The sequence below is a fragment of the Oncorhynchus mykiss genome, chromosome 12 (genome assembly GCF_013265735.2).
Source record: "Oncorhynchus mykiss isolate Arlee chromosome 12, USDA_OmykA_1.1, whole genome shotgun sequence".
Classification (NCBI taxonomy): domain Eukaryota; kingdom Metazoa; phylum Chordata; class Actinopteri; order Salmoniformes; family Salmonidae; genus Oncorhynchus; species Oncorhynchus mykiss.
The window spans coordinates 101,379,562-101,402,156 of record NC_048576.1 but is presented as its reverse complement, the minus strand read 5'-3'; the positions used below and the strand labels follow the sequence as shown (position 1 = coordinate 101,402,156).

Genomic DNA, 22,595 nt, shown 5'->3' with positions numbered 1-22,595 from the left:
AACCCTAACATTAACCCCTACCCTAAACCCTAACATTAACCCCTACCCTAAACCCTAGCCTTAACCCTTTAAAGGGAAAGACTGGGACATAGCTGCTGTCTCTAAGTCCCAAACCAGACCTACGGTAGCTTGCAAACTTGCAGCAGATTTAGTGCGTTTTTGTGCAACTTAATTTGAGGGAAAATACATGTTTCTGTGCAACTTCATATATAGGAAACTTTCAGCAAACTTCAGAACAATCATTTGAAAGTTGAAGCAATGCATGATGGAGAATGATGTTCTACACTGCCTTTGTTTGTGTCCCACATTACTATCAACAATCAAACGTGTTATCCCAATATGGTTAATCAAATAGGTCATTTTCTACCAGACTACATCGGAGATGGGTCTCACATCTTGAGTGTTGCCAGATTGTAGAAAAACTCCAGATTGGTCTGTTTCTTTGTTGTTGATGGTGGTATAAACTATAAGGAGTATGTGGTCGATTGGGCCTAAGCCTTATCAACACTCAATTCCTGTAATAACATGCTGAAGGTTTGTAGCAGATTTTGTGAATTTTTGTGTCCCACATTTATTTCTTATTATTTAATTATTTCTGATTTTAATTTGATTTGAAGTAAAAGGTTTACAGTACAGTGATTCATCATAGAGGGAGTGTAGCCACCATCAACATCATTACAGTCCAGCTCCCCTACCCATTCCCTAAGGAGTCATGCTGAGTTCACCTGCTGGTCAGAACAATGTGTGTCTGCTCCCCTACCCATTCCCTAAGGACCTTGAGTCATGCTGAGTTCACCTGCTGGTCAGAACAATGTGTGTCTGTTCCCCTACCCATTCCCTAAGGACCTTGAGTCATGCTGAGTTCACCTGCTGGTCAGAACAATGTGTGTCTGGTCCCCTACCCATTCCCTAAGGACCTTGAGTCATGCTGAGTTCCCCTGCTGGTCAGAACAATATGTGTCTGTTCCCCTACCCATTCCCTAAGGACCTTGAGTCATGCTGAGTTCCCCTGCTGGTCAGAACTAGTAAATGCTGACATGTTCCACTTGCTAACTGGTAGTAGTTATACAAGACACCAGAAGGGTTTGGATCAATGTGTGTCTGTTCCCCATACCCATTCCCTATGGACCTGGTAGTTATACAGGACACCAGAAGGGTCTGGGTCAACGTGTGTCTGTTCCCCATACCCATTCCCTATGGACCTGGTAGTTATGCAGGACACCAGAAGGGTCTGTGTCAACATGTGTCCGTTCCCGACCACTGTGCAGTGTGTCAGTAGCCTACTGTGTCCATTACGACCACTGTGCAGTGTGTCAGTAGTCTACTGTGTCCGTTCCACTGTGGAGTGTGTCAGTAGCCTACTGTGTCCATTACCGAGCACCCTGGAGTGTGTCAGTTGCCTACTGTGTCCATCCCCGACCACTGTGCAGTGTGTCAGTAGTCTACTGTGTCCATCCCCGACCACTGTGCAGTGTGTCAGTAGTCTACTGTGTCCATCCCCGACCACTGTGCAGTGTGTCAGTAGTCTACTGTGTCCATCCCCGACCACTGTGCAGTGTGTCAGTAGTCTACTGTGTCCATCCCCGACCACTGTGCAGTGTGTCAGTAGTCTACTGTGTCCATCCCCGACCACTGTGCAGTGTGTCAGTAGTCTACTGTGTTCATTCCCGACCACTGTGCAGTGTGTCAGTAGTCTACTGTGTCCATCCCCGACCACTGTGCAGTGTGTCAGTAGTCTACTGTGTTCATTCCCGACCACTGTGTAGTGTGTCAGTAGCCTACTGTGTCCATCCCCGACCACTGTGCAGAATGTCAGTAGCCTACTGTGTCCATCCCCGACCACTGTGCAGAATGTCAGTAGCCTACTGTGTCCATTCCACTGTGCAGTGTGTCAGTAGCCTACTGTGTCCGTTCAAGGTGCAGTCAACTAGTATAATTAGTGCTGGTGAAGTAACTATGGTGATTATTATAAAGGTTCTGGTCATCTAAATACCAACAAGTATACAAACAAGATAACTATATAATTAAGAAACTAAAGTCAATAAATTAATATTTAAAACCCAAAAAATTACATGCAAAAAAAGGTAATGATGATATGTTTGATCGTGTGTTTGGTTGCTTTGTGGATTGTCCTCAACCACAGCAATATGTTCCTCAGTCACGTGAACTTCATTCACTTCAGTATTGTCCTCAACCACAGCAATATGTTCCTCAGTCACGTGATCTTCATTCACTTCAGTATTGTCCTCAACCACAGCAATATGTTCCTCAGTCACATGATCTCATTCACTTCAGTATTGTCCTCAACCACAGCAATATGTTCCTCAGTCACGTGATCTTCATTCACTTCAGTATTGTCCTCAACCACAGCAATATGTTCCTCAGTCACGTGATCTCATTCACTTCAGTATTGTCCTCAACCACAGCAATATGTTCCTCAGTCACGTGAACTTCATTCACTTCAGTATTGTCCTCAACCACAGCAATATGTTCCTCAGTCACGTGATCTTCATTCACTTCAGTATTGTCCTCAACCACAGCAATATGTTCCTCAGTCACGTGATCTCATTCACTTCAGTATTGTCCTCAACCACAGCAATATGTTCCTCAGTCACATGATCTTCATTCACTTCAGTATTGTCCTCAACCACAGCAATATGTTCCTCAGTCACGTGATCTCATTCACTTCAGTATTGTCCTCAACCACGGCAATATGTTCCTCAGTCACGTGATCTTCATTCACTTCAGTATTGTCCTCAACCACAGCAATATGTTCCTCAGTCACGTGATCTCATTCACTTCAGTATTGTCCTCAACCACGGCAATATGTTCCTCAGTCACGTGATCTTCATTCACTTCAGTATTGTCCTCAACCACAGCAATATGTTCCTCAGTCACGTGATCTCATTCACTTCAGTATTGTCCTCAACCACAGCAATATGTTCCTCAGTCACGTGATCTTCATTCACTTCAGTATTGTCCTCAACCACAGCAAAATGTTCCTCAGTCACATGATCTTCATTCACTTCGCTAACTGACTTACTCCTCAAGTTCGCTCATTTAGAAGTTAATTCTGAAGTTTGTTGTCACGGTCGTCGTCAGGAGGAGAACAAGGTGCAGCGTGGGAAGCGTACTTTCTTCTTTAATTAAAGAAAGAACAACTGAACAAACTATCAAAACTACAAAATGAACCATGACGCTAATATGAGAAATGCAGACAGGCAACTAAACATAGAACAAGAACCCACAAATACAATAGGCAAAATGGCCACCTAAATATGGTCCCCAATCAGAGACAACGATAAACAGCTGCCTCTGAATTGGGCCACCATAGACTTACAATACCCCTTGACATACTAAAAACCCTAGACAATACAAAAACTAACATACCCACCCTCGTCACACCCTGACCTAACCAAAATATAAGGTCAGAGCGTGACATTCGTCTTCACTGTTGAATAAATGTCCTTTCTTTTAATCACTGTATATTCCTGCCTTTTTAATCAAATTGTTTTCCCGCTCCGACATCCGTCTCGAATCCTTTTCTGCCCTCCATGATGATGTTAACTCTCTCTGTTAGCTCCACTTCCCTTCATGATGATGTAAACTCCCTCTGTTAGCTCCACTTCCCTCCATGATGATGTTAACTCTCTCTGTTAGCTCCACTTCCCTCCATGATGATGTTAACTCTCTCTGTTAGCTCCACTTCCCTTCATGATGATGTTAACTCTCTCTGTTAGCTCCACTTCCCTCCATGATGATGTTAACTCTCTCTGTTAGCTCCACTTCCCTCCATGATGATGTTAACTCTCTCTGTTAGCTCCACTTCCCTCCATGATGATGTTAACTCTCTCTGTTAGCTCCACTTCCCTCCATGATGATGTTAACTCTCTCTGTTAGCTCCACTTCCCTTCATGATGATGTTAACTCTCTCTGTTAGCTCCACTTCCCTCCAAGATGATGTTAACTCTCTCTGTTAGCTCCACTTCCCTCCATGATGATGTTAACTCTCTCTGTTAGCTCCACTTCCCTCCATGATGATGTTAACTCTCTCTGTTAGCTCCACTTCCCTCCATGATGATGTTAACTCTCTCTGTTTGCTCCACTTCCCTCCATGATGATGTTAACTCTCTCTGTTAGCTCCACTTCCCTTCATGATGATGTTAACTCCCTCTGTTAGCTCCACTTCCCTCCATGATGATGTTAACTCTCTCTGTTAGCTCCACTTCCCTCCATGATGATGTTAACTCTCTCTGTTAGCTCCACTTCCCTCCAAGATGATGTTAACTCTCTCTGTTAGCTCCACTTCCCTCCATGATGATGTTAACTCTCTCTGTTAGCTCCACTTCCCTCCATGATGATGTTAACTCTCTCTGTTACCTCCACTTCCCTCCATGATGATGTTAACTCTCTCTGTTAGCTCCACTTCCCTCCATGATGATGTTAACTCTCTCTGTTAGCTCCACTTCCCTCCATGATGATGTTAACTCTCTCTGTTAGCTCCACTTCCCTCCATGATGATGTTAACTCTCTCTGTTAGCTCCACTTCCCTCCATGATGATGTTAACTCTCTCTGTTAGCTCCACTTCCCTCCATGATGATGTTAACTCTCTCTGTTAGCTCCACTATGTACTTCCCTCCATGATGATGTTAACTCTCTCTGTTAGCTCCACTTCCCTTCATGATGATGTTAACTCTCTCTGTTAGCTCCACTTCCCTTCATGTTGATGTTAACTCTCTCTGTTAGCTCCACTTCCCTCCATGATGATGTTAACTCTCTCTGTTAGCTCCACTTCCCTTCATGATGATGTTAACTCTCTCTGTTAGCTCCACTTCCCTCCATGATGATGTTAACTCTCTCTGTTAGCTCCACTTCCCTCCATGATCATGTTAACTCTCTCTGTTAGCTCCACTTCCCTCCATGATGATGTTAACTCTCTCTGTTAGCTCCACTTCCCTTCATGACGATGTTAACTCTCTCTGTTTGCTCCACTTCCCTCCATGATGATGTTAACTCTCTCTGTTAGCTCCACTTCCCTCCATGATGATGTTAACTCTCTCTGTTAGCTCCACTTCCCTCCATGATGATGTTAACTCTCTCTGTTAGCTCCACTTCCCTCCATGATGATGTTAACTCTCTCTGTTAGCTCCACTTCCCTTCATGACGATGTTAACTCTCTCTGTTAGCTCCACTTCCCTCCATGATGATGTTAACTCTCTCTGTTAGCTCCACTTCCCTCCATGATGATGTTAACTCTCTCTGTTAGCTCCACTTCCCTCCACGATGATGTTAACTCTCTCTGTTAGCTCCACTTCCCTCCATGATGATGTTAACTCTCTCTGTTAGCTCCACTTCCCTCCATGATGATGTTAACTCTCTCTGTTAGCTCCACTTCCCTCCATGATGATGTTAACTCTCTCTGTTAGCTCCACTTCCCTCCATGATGATGTTAACTCTCTCTGTTAGCTCCACTTCCCTCCATGATGATGTTAACTCTCTCTGTTAGCTCCACTATGCACTTCCCTCCATGATGATGTTAACTCTCTCTGTTAGCTCCACTTCCCTTCATGATGATGTTAACTCTCTCTGTTAGCTCCACTTCCCTCCATGATGATGTTAACTCTCTCTGTTAGCTCCACTTCCCTCCATGATGATGTTAACTCTCTCTGTTAGCTCCACTTCCCTCCATGATGATGTTAACTCTCTCTGTTAGCTCCACTTCCCTCCATGATGATGTTAGCTCCACTTCCCTCCATGATGATGTTAACTCTCTCTGTTAGCTCCACTTCCCTTCATGATGATGTTAACTCTCTCTGTTAGCTCCACTTCCCTCCATGATGATGTTAACTCTCTCTGTTAGCTCCACTATGCACTTCCCTCCATGATGATGTTAACTCTCTCTGTTAGCTCCACTTCCCTCCATGATGATGTTAACTCTCTCTGTTAGCTCCACTTCCCTCCATGATGATGTTAACTCTCTCTGTTAGCTCCACTTCCCTTCATGACGATGTTAACTCTCTCTGTTAGCTCCACTTCATTTCATGATGATGTTAACTCTCTCTGTTAGCTCCACTTCCCTCCATGATGATGTTAACTCTCTCTGTTAGCTCCACTTCCCTCAATGATGATGTTAACTCTCTCTGTTAGCTCCACTTCCCTCCATGATGATGTTAACTCTCTCTGTTAGCTCCACTTCCCTTCATGATGATGTTAACTCTCTCTGTTAGCTCCATTTCCCTCCATGATGATGTTAACTCTCTCTGTTAGCTCCACTTCCCTCCATGACGATGTTAACTCTCTATGTTAGCTCCACTTCCCTCCATGATGATGGTAACTCTCTCTGTTAGCTCCACTTCCCTCCATGATGATGTTAACTCTCTCTGTTAGCTCCACTTCCCTCCATGATGATGTTAACTCTCTCTATTAGCTCCACTTCCCTCCATGACGATGTTAACTCTCTCTGTTAGCTCCACTTCCCTCCATGATGATGTTAACTCTCTCTGTTAGCTCCACTTCCCTTCATGACGATGTTAACTCTCTCTGTTAGCTCAACTTCCCTCCATGATGATGTTAACTCCCTCTGTTAGCTCCACTTCCCTCCATGATGATGTTAACTCTCTCTGTTAGCTCCACTTCCCTCCATGATGATGTTAACTCTCTCTGTTAGCTCCACTTCCCTCCAAGATGATGTTAACTCTCTCTGTTAGCTCCACTTCCCTCCATGATGATGTTAACTCTCTCTGTTAGCTCCACTTCCCTCCATGATGATGTTAACTCTCTCTGTTACCTCCACTTCCCTCCATGATGATGTTAACTCTCTCTGTTAGCTCCACTTCCCTCCATGATGATGTTAACTCTCTCTGTTAGCTCCACTTCCCTCCATGATGATGTTAACTCTCTCTGTTAGCTCCACTTCCCTCCATGATGATGTTAACTCTCTCTGTTAGCTCCACTTCCCTCCATGATGATGTTAACTCTCTCTGTTAGCTCCACTTCCCTCCATGATGATGTTAACTCTCTCTGTTAGCTCCACTATGTACTTCCCTCCATGATGATGTTAACTCTCTCTGTTAGCTCCACTTCCCTTCATGATGATGTTAACTCTCTCTGTTAGCTCCACTTCCCTTCATGTTGATGTTAACTCTCTCTGTTAGCTCCACTTCCCTCCATGATGATGTTAACTCTCTCTGTTAGCTCCACTTCCCTTCATGATGATGTTAACTCTCTCTGTTAGCTCCACTTCCCTCCATGATGATGTTAACTCTCTCTGTTAGCTCCACTTCCCTCCATGATCATGTTAACTCTCTCTGTTAGCTCCACTTCCCTCCATGATGATGTTAACTCTCTCTGTTAGCTCCACTTCCCTTCATGACGATGTTAACTCTCTCTGTTTGCTCCACTTCCCTCCATGATGATGTTAACTCTCTCTGTTAGCTCCACTTCCCTCCATGATGATGTTAACTCTCTCTGTTAGCTCCACTTCCCTCCATGATGATGTTAACTCTCTCTGTTAGCTCCACTTCCCTCCATGATGATGTTAACTCTCTCTGTTAGCTCCACTTCCCTTCATGACGATGTTAACTCTCTCTGTTAGCTCCACTTCCCTCCATGATGATGTTAACTCTCTCTGTTAGCTCCACTTCCCTCCATGATGATGTTAACTCTCTCTGTTAGCTCCACTTCCCTCCACGATGATGTTAACTCTCTCTGTTAGCTCCACTTCCCTCCATGATGATGTTAACTCTCTCTGTTAGCTCCACTTCCCTCCATGATGATGTTAACTCTCTCTGTTAGCTCCACTTCCCTCCATGATGATGTTAACTCTCTCTGTTAGCTCCACTTCCCTCCATGATGATGTTAACTCTCTCTGTTAGCTCCACTTCCCTCCATGATGATGTTAACTCTCTCTGTTAGCTCCACTATGCACTTCCCTCCATGATGATGTTAACTCTCTCTGTTAGCTCCACTTCCCTTCATGATGATGTTAACTCTCTCTGTTAGCTCCACTTCCCTCCATGATGATGTTAACTCTCTCTGTTAGCTCCACTTCCCTCCATGATGATGTTAACTCTCTCTGTTAGCTCCACTTCCCTCCATGATGATGTTAACTCTCTCTGTTAGCTCCACTTCCCTCCATGATGATGTTAGCTCCACTTCCCTCCATGATGATGTTAACTCTCTCTGTTAGCTCCACTTCCCTTCATGATGATGTTAACTCTCTCTGTTAGCTCCACTTCCCTCCATGATGATGTTAACTCTCTCTGTTAGCTCCACTATGCACTTCCCTCCATGATGATGTTAACTCTCTCTGTTAGCTCCACTTCCCTCCATGATGATGTTAACTCTCTCTGTTAGCTCCACTTCCCTCCATGATGATGTTAACTCTCTCTGTTAGCTCCACTTCCCTTCATGACGATGTTAACTCTCTCTGTTAGCTCCACTTCATTTCATGATGATGTTAACTCTCTCTGTTAGCTCCACTTCCCTCCATGATGATGTTAACTCTCTCTGTTAGCTCCACTTCCCTCAATGATGATGTTAACTCTCTCTGTTAGCTCCACTTCCCTCCATGATGATGTTAACTCTCTCTGTTAGCTCCACTTCCCTTCATGATGATGTTAACTCTCTCTGTTAGCTCCATTTCCCTCCATGATGATGTTAACTCTCTCTGTTAGCTCCACTTCCCTCCATGACGATGTTAACTCTCTCTGTTAGCTCCACTTCCCTCCATGATGATGGTAACTCTCTCTGTTAGCTCCACTTCCCTCCATGATGATGTTAACTCTCTCTGTTAGCTCCACTTCCCTCCATGATGATGTTAACTCTCTCTATTAGCTCCACTTCCCTCCATGACGATGTTAACTCTCTCTGTTAGCTCCACTTCCCTCCATGATGATGTTAACTCTCTCTGTTAGCTCCACTTCCCTTCATGACGATGTTAACTCTCTCTGTTAGCTCAACTTCCCTCCATGATGATGTTAACTCTCTCTGTTAGCTCCACTTCCCTTCATGATGATGTTAACTCTCTCTGTTAGCTCCACTTCCATTCATGATGATGTTAACTCTCTCTGTTAGCTCCACTTTCCTCCATGACGATGTTAACTCTCTCTGTTAGCTCAACTTCCCTCCATGATGATGTTAACTCTCTCTGTTAGCTCCACCTCCCTCCATGATGATGTTAACTCTCTCTGTTAGCTCCACTTCCCTCCATGATGACGTTAACTCTCTCTGTTAGCTCCACTATGCACTTCCCTCCATGATGATGTTAACTCTCTCTGTTAGCTCCACTTCCCTCCATGATGATGTTAACTCTCTCTGTTATTTCCACTTCCCTCCATGATGTTAACTCTCTCTGTTAGCTCCACTTCCCTCCATGATGATGTTAACTCTCTCTGTTAGCTCCACTTCCCTCCATGATGATGTTAACTCTCTCTGTTAGCTCCACTTCCCTTCATGATGATGTTAACTCTCTCTGTTAGCTCCACTTCCCTCCATGATGATGTTAACTCTCTCTGTTAGCTCCACTTCCCTTCATGATGATGTTAACTCTCTCTGTTAGCTCCACTTCCCTCCATGATGATGTTGTTAACTCTCTCTGTTAGCTCCACTTCCCTTCATGATGATGTTAACTCTCTCTGTTAGCTCCACTTCCCTCCATTATGATGTTACCTCTCTCTGTTAGCTCCACTTCCCTCCATGATGATGTTAACTCTCTCTGTTAGCTCCACTTCCTCCATGATGATGTTAACTCTCTCTGTTAGCTCCACTTCCCTCCATGATGATGTTAACTCTCTCTGTTAGCTCCACTTCCCTCCATGATGATGTTAACTCTCTCTGTTAGCTCCACTTCCCTCCATGATGATGTTAACTCTCTCTGTTAGCTCCACTTCCCTCCATGATGATGTTAACTCTCTCTGTTAGCTCCACTTCCCTCCATGATGATGTTAACTCTCTCTGTTAGCTCCACTGCCCTCCATGATGATGTTAACTCTCTCTGTTAGCTCAACTCTGCACTTGCCTCTGCTAGTAATACTCTGTGTTAACATTACCACAGAAAATAACCATTATAAACAGTTGTAAAAACCAACTTCTTCCAGGCAGAATCGTTCCTGTAGGTTCAGACTCATCACCAATCTTTTGTTATGTTATGTAGGTTTCATAACCATGTCTGTATAACAATTCAATAATGATGAGACGGGAGACAGGAATCAGTTCAACCATTTATCTGGAACGTGATCATCTCAACACATACAAACCCCCATGATGCTCTGCGCCACAACCCCAATACACAACAATACATCAATAAATGAGTATGAAATGGACAGTAAACAAAACCCAGAGGACGTTAAATGTTCAGTTCTAGAATGTAGGACCATGGGACAGGGTCAGAAAGGTCAGTATGTTTGATACCTGGTTACAGAGGTGACATAACAAGCATAAGGTCCCTTATAACACAGTGAAGTAGGGCCATGGGACAGGGTCAGAAAGGTCATTATAACACAGTGAAGTAGGGCCATGGGACAGGGTCAGAAAGGTCATTATAACACAGTGAAGTAGGGCCATGGGACAGGGTCAGAAAGGTCAGTATGTTTGATGCCTGGTTACAGAGGTGACATAACAAGCATAAGGTCCCTTATAACACAGTGAAGTAGGGCCATGGGACAGGGTCAGAAAGGTCATTATAACACAGTGAAGTAGGGCCATGGGACAGGGTCAGAAAGGTCATTATAACACAGTGAAGTAGGGCCATGGGACAGGGTCAGAAATGTCAGTATGTTTGATACCTGGTTACAGAGGTGACATAACAAGCATGAGGTCCATCATAACACAGTGAAGTAGGGCCATGGGACAGGGTCAGAAAGGTCAGTATGTTTGATACCTGGTTACAGAGGTGACATAACAAGCATGAGGTCCATTATAACACAGTGAAGTAGGGCCATGGGACAGGGTCAGAAAGGTCAGTATGTTTGATACCTGGTTACAGAGGTGACATAACAAACATGAGGTCCATTATAACACAGTGAAGTAGACGTGGGTGTATGTGTCCAGTGTGTGTGCGTGTGTGTCCAGTGTGTGTGCGTGTGTGTGTGTGTCCAGTGTGTGTGTGTGTGTGTCCAGTGTGTGTGTGTGTTCGTATGTGTGTATGTCAGTATGTGTTCGTATGTGTGTATGTCAGTGTTTGTTTGTGTCCAGTGTATGTGTGAGTGTTCAGGGTGTGTGTGTGTGTGTGTGTGTGTGTGTGTGTGTGTGTGTGTGTTTTTAGTGTGTTCAGTGTGTGTGTGTTCAGTGTGTGTGTCAGGTTAATATTTACAGGGACACTGAGGAGTCAACATCATCAACCCTAAACCCTGGATAGAGGGGCTCAGTGAATGTGGAGGGGAATGTGATCAGGTGGGTCAGTGTGTCAGAGGAGGCTCTAAAGAAGGACAGAGTTCCGGCTGGCCAGTCCAGATACACTCCTACTCTGTGGGAGCTGGAGGGGTGGACGTCTATGGTAGTGAGATTATTATTGTGCCAGGCTCTGTAGCAGGTGTCATAGCAGGACAGACTCCAGGACTTGTCATTGCTTCCAAGCCAACAGTCATCACCCCCTCCTCTCCTGTTGATTCCTTTATATGTCACTCCTATTCCAGCCCCCCCACTCCACTCTACCTCCCAGTAACAGCACCCAGTCAGACCCTCTCTACACAGCACCTGTTTCCAGTCCTCAAATCTCTCTGAGTGATCAGGATACGGCTGCTTCTCTCTCCTACATGTCACCTTTCTGTTCTCCTCAGACAGAGAGAGGAGTCTGTTTACTGTGTTTAGATCCAGTGTGAGATCACAGACATCTGATGGATGAAACCAGACACAATATTAGAAATCATCATCATTCACATTAGAATGTTAACTCACTTTTCACTAATTCATTTAATGTAGATGTTTCTAGGTATCAAAAGGAGAATGATCAAATGTTATACTGTATGGTAATATAAAACACACTGATTCCCATTAATCACACACACACACACACACACACACACACACACACACACACACACACACACACACACACACACACACACACACACACTGTGAAATCAACTCTTTGTAAACTTTGGTTTCACTGATTTCTGCTTCTGTAGAACTACAGCTGATATTTAATATGACCAAGTCAGTAATGATGGTGGTCTTTGACTTTGACTTAACTTGAATTAAGACTTATTCTTAGTCATATTCTTCACAGCAGTCAACACTCACATTTTCTAAGCCCAGGTTTCATTCTGTTCTCTCCACCATGTTCCACACTGTAGCGGTAAGCAGAAGAACAGACAGTAATTGAGGGATACACCTGAACTCTCACACACACACACATACACACATGGGAGTGTTTGTGTGTGTCCTGTGTTTGTCCAGTGTGTGAATCCAGTGTGTGTCCAGAATGTGTGTGTCCAGAGTGTGTGTTTGTGTGTCATTGAGAGATTTACACTGGACATACACACACTGGACACGAACACACTGAACTCACACACACAAACACACACACACACACACACACACACACACACACACACACACACACACACACACACAGCACATAACTTTGTCCAAGTGGTCGTAAGAATGTTTGTCTTAACTAGCCTGATGAGTCATACATGTCTGATATGAACATTGACATAAACCCTCTACATACTTGAGTTTCTCCAGTCTGCAGTGTGGATCCTCCAGTCCAGCAGAGAGCAGTCTGACTCCTGAGTCTCCTGGGTGATTGTAGCTCAGGTCCAGCTCTCTCAGGTGTGAGGGGTTTGACCTCAGAGCTGAGACCAGAGAAGCACAGCCTTCCTCTGTGACTAGACAGCCTGACAGCCTGCAAAGAGTCAAATCATATTAAAATCACACTGATATTCTTTGGTGGTGAAAATAGTGGCAGTATATTTTTTCAACATATTCAGATATATCAGTGTTCTGAAACCTGCCATATCTATTTATAATTTAATGTATCATTATTATAAATGATCATAATATTACTTGAAGAGTACAAATATTTGAGTAGAGTGTATAGTATATTGAGATCTATTAATTAATTAATGTATCATTATTATAAATTACAAATTATTAAAGTATTGCCTGCTGATATAAACATGTATAGTACAAATGTTTGAGTAGACTGACCAGACCAGTTTAAAAAGCAGAATCAGTCAGAAGACAGACAGTGAGGTATCAGATTTAGATTGTACTGAGTATACAGTCCACACCATATCTATTTAGACAGTGAGGAATCAGATTTAGATTGTATTGAGTATACAGTCCACACCATATCTATTTAGACAGTGAGGTATCAGATTTAGATTGTATTGAGTATACAGTCCACAACATATCTATTTAGACAGTGAGGAATCAGATTTAGATTGTATTGAGTATACAGTCCACACCATATCTATTTAGACAGTGAGGAATCAGATTTAGATTGTATTGAGTATACAGTCCACACCATATCTATTTAGACAGTGAGGTATCAGATTTAGATTGTATTGAGTATACAGTCCACAACATATCTATTTAGACAGTGAGGAATCAGATTTAGATTGTATTGAGTATACAGTCCACACCATATCTATTTAGACAGTGAGGTATCAGATTTAGATTGTATTGAGTATACAGTCCACACCATATCTATTTAGACAGTGAGGTATCAGATTTAGATTGTATTGAGTATACAGTCCACACCATATCTATTTAGACAGTGAGGTATCAGATTTAGATTGTATTGAGTATACAGTCCACAACATATCTATTTTGACACTGAAGCTAACATTTTAAATATGGCTATATTTCCAACATTTTAGGTTTAAGATCAACATTTTAATTTGAGGTGACAGTATATAATGTCATCTTTTATTTGAGGATAGTTTAATACATATCTGTTTCACGGTTTAGAAAAATTAAAGAACTATCTTGTCCCCCTATTTGAAGAAGTCATAAGTATTCTGACCATAAGTATTCTGACCAATTCACTTATAGTTTATTAAAGTAGTCAAAACTTTAGTATTTGGTCCCATATTCTTTGAACACAATGACTACATCAAGCCTGTGACTGCCATGATTGAGAAAGATCATGAATGAATCATGAATAATAATGAGTGAGAGAGTTACAGAGGCTACAACAAAACATGCTAACCTCTCACCATTACCAATAACAGAGACTACAACAAAACATGCTAATCTCGCACCATTACCAATAACAGAGACTACAACAAAACATGCTAACCTCTCACCATTACCAATAACAGAGGCTACAACAAAACATGCTAATCTCGCACCATTACCAATAACAGAGACTACAACAAAACATGCTAACCTCTCACCATTACCAATAACAGAGGAGAATAGCATTTAAAAAAAACATATTTCTGCCTCTATAACTTTGTTTTTCATCTTTATTCACTATTCATTTCTAAACAGTAACACAGGCGTGTGGACAAACACGTGTGGATCTGGTGAACAGTTATCACTTGTTGACCAACTACAGGAATACTGACCTCAGAGTCTCCAGTTTACAGTGGGGATTCCCCAGTCCAGCAGAGAGCAGCTTCACTCCTGAATCCTTCAGGTCATTGTTACTCAGATCCAGCTCTCTCAGGTGTGAGGGGTTTGACCTCAGAGCTGAGACCAGAGAAGCACAGCCTTCCTCTGTGACTAGACAGCCTGACAGCCTGCAAATAGTCAAATCAAATAGCAAATAGTCAAATCATATTAAAATTATACTGCTATTCTTTGGTGGTGAAAATAGTGGCAGTATATTTTTTCAACATATTCAGATATATCAGTGTCCAGAAACCTTCCATATCTATTCATAACCAGGTAAGTTCAGGCAAGTTCAGACAAGTTCTCATTTACAACTGCAGTTTAAAAATTGAGACCTGGTCAAGATAAAGCAAAGCAGTTCGACACATACAACGACACCGAGTTACACATGGAGTAAAACAAACATACAGTCAATAATACAGTAGAAACAAGTATATATAAGATGTGAGCAAATGAGGTGAGATAAGGGAGGTAAAGGCAAAAAAAAGGCCTTGGTGGAGAAGTAAATACAATATAGCAAGTAAAACACTGGAATGGTAGATTTGCAGTGGAACAATGTGCAAAGTAGAAATAAAAATAATTGGGTGCAAAGGAGCAAAATAAATAAATAAATTACGAAAATCAGTTTCATCAATAATTGAATAAATGTTGCATAGTGTGGAATACCTTATCCACAGTATTTTATCTGAAAATAACATGAATTAACCTTAAAATCAGTTTCATCAATAATTTAATAAATGTTGCATAGTGTGGAATACCTTATCTACATTAATATATCACACCTAAGAACTGTAACTTATTTTTCTATGTAATTTCCTGCCCTATTGGCTTAACCTCTTGGTGTTAGGGGGCAGTATTTTCATTTTTGGAAAAAAAACGTTCCTGTTTTAAACGGGATATTTTGTCAGGAAAAGATGCTAGAATATATAATATAATATAATAATAATATAATAATAAATAAATGCTTTTTAAAAACACCTGAGACGCCCAATTTTTCATTTTTTGATTTGTTAAAAAAGTTTGAAATATCCAATAAATGTCGTTCCACTTCATGATTGTGTCCCACTTGTTGTTGATTCTTCACAAAAAAATACAGTTTTATATCTTTATGTTTGAAGCCTGAAATGTGGCAAAAGGTCGCAAAGTTCAAGGGGGCCGAATACTTTCGCAAGGCACTGTACGTATTCCCCAAGGTGTCTACAGCATTGTGACGTAGTTGTACGCATTTCTGTTGAAGAATAGCCGTATGGGGGCACTTTGCGTAAGTGGTCACATGGTGGCTCCAAGAGAGATTCTCGCGTAAAGTGCAGAGGTAGCCATTACTCCAATCAGTCCTAGAGAAAAAGGAATTGTCCCGACGGATATATTATCGAATAGATATTAGAAAAACACCTTGAGGATGGATTCTAAACAACGTTTGCCATGTTTCTGTCGATATTATGGAGCTAATTTGGAATATTTTTCGACGTTGTGGTGACCGCAATTTCCGGGCGATTTCTGAGCCAAACGTGAAGAACAAACGGAGCTATTTCGCCTACAAAAATAATATTTGGGGGAAAAAATGAAATTTGGCTGTCTACCTGGGAGTCTCGTGAGTGAAAACATCCGAAGTTCATCAAAGGTAGATTTATTTAATTTGATTGCTTTTTTGATTTCCGTGACAAGTTTGCCTGCTGCTAGCAAGGCATAATGCTATGCTAGGCTATGATAAACTTACACAAATGCTTGTCTAGCGTTGGCTGTAAAGCATATTTTGAAAATCTGAGACGACAGGGTGATTCACAAAAGGCTAAGCTGTGTTCCAATATATTTCACTTGTGATTTTCATGAATAGGAATATTTTCTAGGAAGATTTATGTCCGTTGCGTTATGCTAATTAGTGTTAGATGATGATAACGGTCCCGTTCACGGGCTGGGCGTCACTACAGGTTAATATATCTCCTATCCAAACCTCAATGTATCTTATCTCCCGCTATATATTCTCAATGATAAATATGATTTTTTTCCTGTTGTAATACCAAATCAATAATAGCCAATTCAAAATCTTCACAGCTAATGTTGTAAAACAGAATCCTGAACCACTTTCTCATCTGTGGTTCAAACTATAATTATATCCCAAAACTATAACTCCATTATAATTAATTTACCTTAAAACTAGTAACCCAAATGACCACAAATTCATTATACAAATGGCTCTCCCCTGAGGCTGATCAGACCCCAAGAGATAGCCATGATAAGGTCAAAGGTCATACCACCCTTTTATAGTCATGTTCCATACTACATTAAACATATTAAAGAACCCTTTATCCTTAAAATAAATAAAAAATCACTTGTATAATTAAAACTCATAAAATAAAAACTCATAAAGTTCCATATGTGTGCAAGCCCCGTTAAAATACCTTTGCAGTAAAACAGATAGTCCTAACAAATGTTTTATGTGTGTATATTTGCAAACAGTGTTTTCTTTCCAAAGCTGTCAATTATATGCATAGTCGAGCATCTTTTCGTGACAAAATATCTTGTTTAAAACGGGAACTTTTTTCATCCAAAAATTAAAATAGCGCCCCCTATATCCAAGAAGTTAATCCCACTCTTCTCTATCAGATATTAGGAATAGTTAGTTAAATCCTTACCGTTACTAGTAGCTATGGTATTTAATCACTTATCTATGCCTTTCTATTTTTTTACCTTCTATGTGAGAATATGCTATTTACCGTTACTCAGTTACTTTAGTTGCTCTCCTGTCTGACTATGTGTGTGTCTCCTTAATGCATTAGCATCGAACAGCCCCAGTGGTATGCAGCTTTTCAGGGAAGCTAGAAACCATTACACACAGGCAGTTAGAAAAGCCAAGGCTAGCTTTTTCAAGCAGAAATTTGCTTCTTGCAACACCAACTCAAAAAGTTCTGGGACACTTTAAAGTCCATGGAGAATAAGAACACCTCCTCCCAGCTGCCCACTGCACTGAAGATGGGAAACACTGTCACCACTGATAAATCCACTATAATTGAGAATTTCAACAATCATTTTTCTATAGCTGGCAATGCTTTCCACCTGGCTAACCCTACCACGGTCAACAGCACTGCACCCCCCCACAGCAATTCGCCCAAGCCTTCCCCATTTCTCCTTCTCCCAAATCCAGTCAGCTGAAGTTCTGAAAGAGCTGCAAAATCTGGACCCCTACAAATCAGCCAGGCTAGACAATCTGTACCCTTTTCTTTCTAAAATTATCTGCCGAAATTGTTGCCACCCCTATTACTAGCCTGTTCAACCTCTCTTTCGTGTCGTCTGAGATTCTCAAAGATTGGAGAGCAGCTGCGGTCATCCCCCTCTTCAAAGGGGGGGACACTCTTGACCCAAACTGCTACAGACCTATATCTATCCTACCCTGCCTTTCTAAGGTCTTCGAAAGCCAAGTCAACAAACAGATTACCGACCACTTCGAATCTCACCATACCCTCTCTGCTATGCAATCTGGTTTCAGAGCTGGTCATGGGTGCACCTCAGCCACGCTCAAGGTCCTAAACGATATCTTAACCGCCATCAATAAGAAACATTACTGTGCAGCCGTATTCATTGATCTGGCCAAGGCTTTCGACTCTGTCAATCACCACATCCTCATCGGCAGACTCGATATCCTTGGTTTCTCAAATGATTGCCTCGCCTGGTTCACCAACTACTTCTCTGATAGAGTTCAGTTTGTCAAATCGGAGGGTCTGCTGTCCGGACCTCTGGCAGTCTCTATGGGGGTGCCACAGGGTTCAATTCTTGGACCGACTCTCTTCTCTGTATACATCAATGATGTCGCTCTTGCTGCTGGTGAGTCTCTGATCCACCTCTGCGCAGACGACACCATTCTGTATACTTCTGGCCCTTCTTTGGACACTGTGTTAACAACCCTCCAGGCAAGCTTCAATGCCATAGAACTCTGCTTCCGTGGCCTCCAATTGCTCTTAAATACAAGTAAAACTAAATGCATGCTCTTCAACCGATCGCTGCCTGCACCAGGTGCGAGATTAGCATGTTTTGTTGTAGCCTCTGTTATTGGTAATGGTGAGAGGTTAACATGTTTTGTTGTAGTCTCTGTTATTGGTAATGGTGAGAGGTTGGCATGTTTTGTTGTAGCCTCTGTTATTGGTAATGGTGAGAGGTTAGCATGTTTTGTTGTAGTCTCTGTTATTGGTAATGGTGAGAGGTTAACATGTTTTGTTGTAACCTCTGTAACTCTCTCACTCATTATTATTCATGATTCATTCATGATCTTTCTCAATCATGGCAGTCACAGGCTTGATGTAGTCATTGTGTTCAAAGAATATGGGACCAAATACTAAAGTTTTGACTACTTTAATAAACTATAAGTGAATTGGTCAGAATACTTATGACTTCTTCAAATAGGGGGACAAGATACATGAAGAGCTTTAATTTTTCTAAACCGTGAAACAGATATGTATTAAAATATCCTCAAATAAAAGATGACATTATATACTGTCACCTCAAATTAAAAATTTGATCTTAAACCTAAAATGTTGGATATATAGCCATATTTAAAATGTTAGCTTCACTGTCTAAATAGATATGGTGTGGACTGTATACTCAATACAATCTAAATCTGATTCCTCACTGTCTAAATAGATATGGTGTGGACTGTATACTCAATACAATCTAAATCTGATACCTCACTGTCTAAATAGATATGGTGTGGACTGGATACTCAATACAATCTAAATCTGATACCTCACTGTCTAAATAGATATGTTGTGGACTGTATACTCAATACAATCTAAATCTGATACCTCACTGTCTAAATAGATATGGTGTGGACTGTATACTCAATACAATCTAAATCTGATACCTCACTGTCTAAATAGATATGTTGTGGACTGTATACTCAATACAATCTAAATCTGATACCTCACTGTCTAAATAGATATGGTGTGGACTGTATACTCAATACAATCTAAATCTGATTCCTCACTGTCTGTCTTCTGACTGATACTGCTTTTAAACTGGTCTGGTCAGTCTACTCAAACATTTGTACTATACATGTTTATATCAGCAGGCAATACTTTAATAATTTGTAATTTATAATAATGATACATTAATTAATTAATAGATCTCAATATACTATACACTCTACTCAAATATTTGTACTCTTCAAGTAATATTATGATCATTTATAATAATGATACATTAAATTATAAATAGATATGGCAGGTTTCAGAACACTGATATATCTGAATATGTTGAAAAAATATACTGCCACTATTTTCACCACCAAAGAATATCAGTGTGATTTTAATATGATTTGACTCTTTGCAGGCTGTCAGGCTGTCTAGTCACAGAGGAAGGCTGTGCTTCTCTGGTCTCAGCTCTGAGGTCAAACCCCTCACACCTGAGAGAGCTGGACCTGAGCTACAATCACCCAGGAGACTCAGGAGTCAGACTGCTCTCTGCTGGACTGGAGGATCCACACTGCAGACTGGAGAAACTCAAGTATGTAGAGGGTTTATGTCAATGTTCATATCAGACATGTATGACTCATCAGGCTAGTTAAGACAAACATTCTTACGACCACTTGGACAAAGTTATGTGCTGTGTGTGTGTGTGTTTGTGTGTGTGAGTTCAGTGTGTTCGTGTCCAGTGTGTGTATGTCCAGTGTAAATCTCTCAATGACACACAAACACACACTCTGGACACACACATTCTGGACACACACTGGATTCACACACTGGACAAACACAGGACACACACAAACACTCCCATGTGTGTGTGTGTGTGTGTGTGAGAGTTCAGGTGTATCCCTCAATGACTGTCTGTTCTTCTGCTTACCGCTACAGTGTGGAACATGGTGGAGAGAACAGAATGAAACCTGGGCTTAGAAAATGTGAGTGTTGACTGCTGTGAAGAATATGACTAAGAATAAGTCTTAATTCAAGTTAAGTCAAAGTCAAAGACCACCATCATTACTGACTTGGTCATATTAAATATCAGCTGTAGTTCTACAGAAGCAGAAATCAGTGAAACCAAAGTTTACAAAGAGTTGATTTCACAGTGTGTGTGTGTGTGTGTGTGTGTGTGTGTGTGTGTGATTAATGGGAATCAGTGTGTTTTATATTACCATACAGTATAACATTTGATCATTCTCCTTTTGATACCTAGAAACATCTACATTAAATGAATTAGTGAAAAGTGAGTTAACATTCTAATGTGAATGATGATGATTTCTAATATTGTGTCTGGTTTCATCCATCAGATGTCTGTGATCTCACACTGGATCTAAACACAGTAAACAGACTCCTCTCTCTGTCTGAGGAGAACAGAAAGGTGACATGTAGGAGAGAGAAGCAGCCGTATCCTGATCACTCAGAGAGATTTGAGGACTGGAAACAGGTGCTGTGTAGAGAGGGTCTGACTGGGTGCTGTTACTGGGAGGTAGAGTGGAGTGGGGGGGCTGGAATAGGAGTGACATATAAAGGAATCAACAGGAGAGGAGGGGGTGATGACTGTTGGCTTGGAAGCAATGACAAGTCCTGGAGTCTGTCCTGCTATGACACCTGCTACAGAGCCTGGCACAATAATAATCTCACTACCATAGACGTCCACCCCTCCAGCTCCCACAGAGTAGGAGTGTATCTGGACTGGCCAGCCGGAACTCTGTCCTTCTTTAGAGCCTCCTCTGACACACTGACCCACCTGATCACATTCCCCTCCACATTCACTGAGCCCCTCTATCCAGGGTTTAGGGTTGATGATGTTGACTCCTCAGTGTCCCTGTAAATATTAACCTGACACACACACTGAACACACACACACTGAACACACTAAAAACACACACACACACACACACACACACACACACCCTGAACACTCACACATACACTGGACACAAACAAACACTGACATACACACATACGAACACATACTGACATACACACATACGAACACACACACACACTGGACACACACACACACACACTGGACACACACACACACGCACACACACTGGACACACACGCACACACACTGGACACATACACACACCCACGTCTACTTCACTGTGTTATAAGGGACCTTATGCTTGTTATGTCACCTCTGTAACCAGGTATCAAACATACTGACCTTTCTGACCCTGTCCCATGGTCTTACATTCTAGAACTGAACATTTAACGTCCTCTGGGTTTTGTTTACTGTCCATTTACTCATTTATTGATGTATTGTTGTGTATTGGGGTTGTGGCTCAGAGCATCATGGGGGTTTGTATGTGTTGAGATGATCCCGTTCCAGATAAATGGTTGAACTGATTCCTGTCTCCCGTCTCATCATTATTGAATTGTTATACAGACATGGTTATGAAACCTACACAACATAACAAAAGATTGGTGATGAGTCTGAACCTACAGGAACTATTCTGCCTGGAAGAAGTTGGTTTTTACAACTGTTTATAATGGTTATTTTCTGTGGTAATGTTAACACAGTGTATTACTAGCAGAGGCAAGTGTAGAGTTGAGCTAACAGAGAGAGTTAACATCATCATGAAGGGAAGTGCATAGTGGAGCTAACAGAGAGAGTTAGCATCATCATGGAGGGAAGTGGAGCTAACAGAGAGAGTTAACATCATCATGAAGGGAAGTGCATAGTGGAGCTAACAGAGAGAGTTAACATCATCATGGAGGGAAGTGGAGCTAACAGAGAGAGTTAACATCATCATGGAGGGAAGTGGAGCTAACAGAGAGAGTTAACATTGTCATGAAGGGAAGTGCATAGTGGAGCTAACAGAGAGAGTTAACATCGTCATGAAGGGAAGTGGAGCTAACAGAGAGAGTTTACATCATCATGGAGGGAAGTGGAGCTAACAGAGAGAGTTAATATCATCATGGAGGGAAGTGGAGCTAACAGAGAGTTAACACCGTCATGGAGGGAAGTGGAGCTAATAGAGAGAGTTAACATCATCATGGAGGGAAGTGGAGCTAACAGAGAGAGTTAACATCGTCATGGAGGGAAGTGGAGCTAACAGAGAGAGTTAACATCG

General features: G+C 41.8%; 3 protein-coding genes across 4 annotated transcripts in view; 1 reads left to right on the top strand and 2 right to left on the bottom strand.

Moving 5' to 3' along the window:
* LOC110519569 (stonustoxin subunit beta-like) overlaps positions 1–21,358 on the top strand; it is a 93,307-nt gene extending 71,949 nt beyond the window's left edge. The window contains exons 1-3 of one of the 2 annotated variants that reach the window (XR_005035272.1): positions 19,792–20,059; positions 20,404–20,450; positions 20,820–21,353. Coding sequence is in view for 1 of the 2 variants with exons in the window: in XM_036939632.1 (XP_036795527.1) it covers positions 20,820–21,343 (524 nt within the window). In the remaining variant the exon portion in view is untranslated. Of the gene's footprint in view, positions 1–19,791; positions 20,060–20,403; positions 20,451–20,819 lie in introns of those variants that run through there. The other variant, XM_036939632.1, reaches the window with a different exon arrangement.
* Positions 1–22,595, bottom strand: part of LOC110510646 (NLR family CARD domain-containing protein 3-like) — a 305,788-nt gene that overhangs the window by 203,538 nt on the left and 79,655 nt on the right. The gene's annotated exons all lie outside the window — the stretch shown is intronic.
* Positions 11,294–22,595, bottom strand: part of LOC110516410 (NACHT, LRR and PYD domains-containing protein 12-like) — a 43,444-nt gene continuing 32,142 nt past the window's right edge. The window contains exons 9-12 of the mRNA XM_036939573.1: positions 14,521–14,694; positions 12,675–12,848; positions 12,242–12,288; positions 11,294–11,832 (exon numbers count right to left, since the gene is read on the bottom strand). Of these exons, the coding sequence (XP_036795468.1) occupies positions 11,309–11,832; positions 12,242–12,288; positions 12,675–12,848; positions 14,521–14,694 (919 nt within the window). The 3' untranslated portion in view covers positions 11,294–11,308. The remainder of the gene's footprint in view (positions 11,833–12,241; positions 12,289–12,674; positions 12,849–14,520; positions 14,695–22,595) is intronic.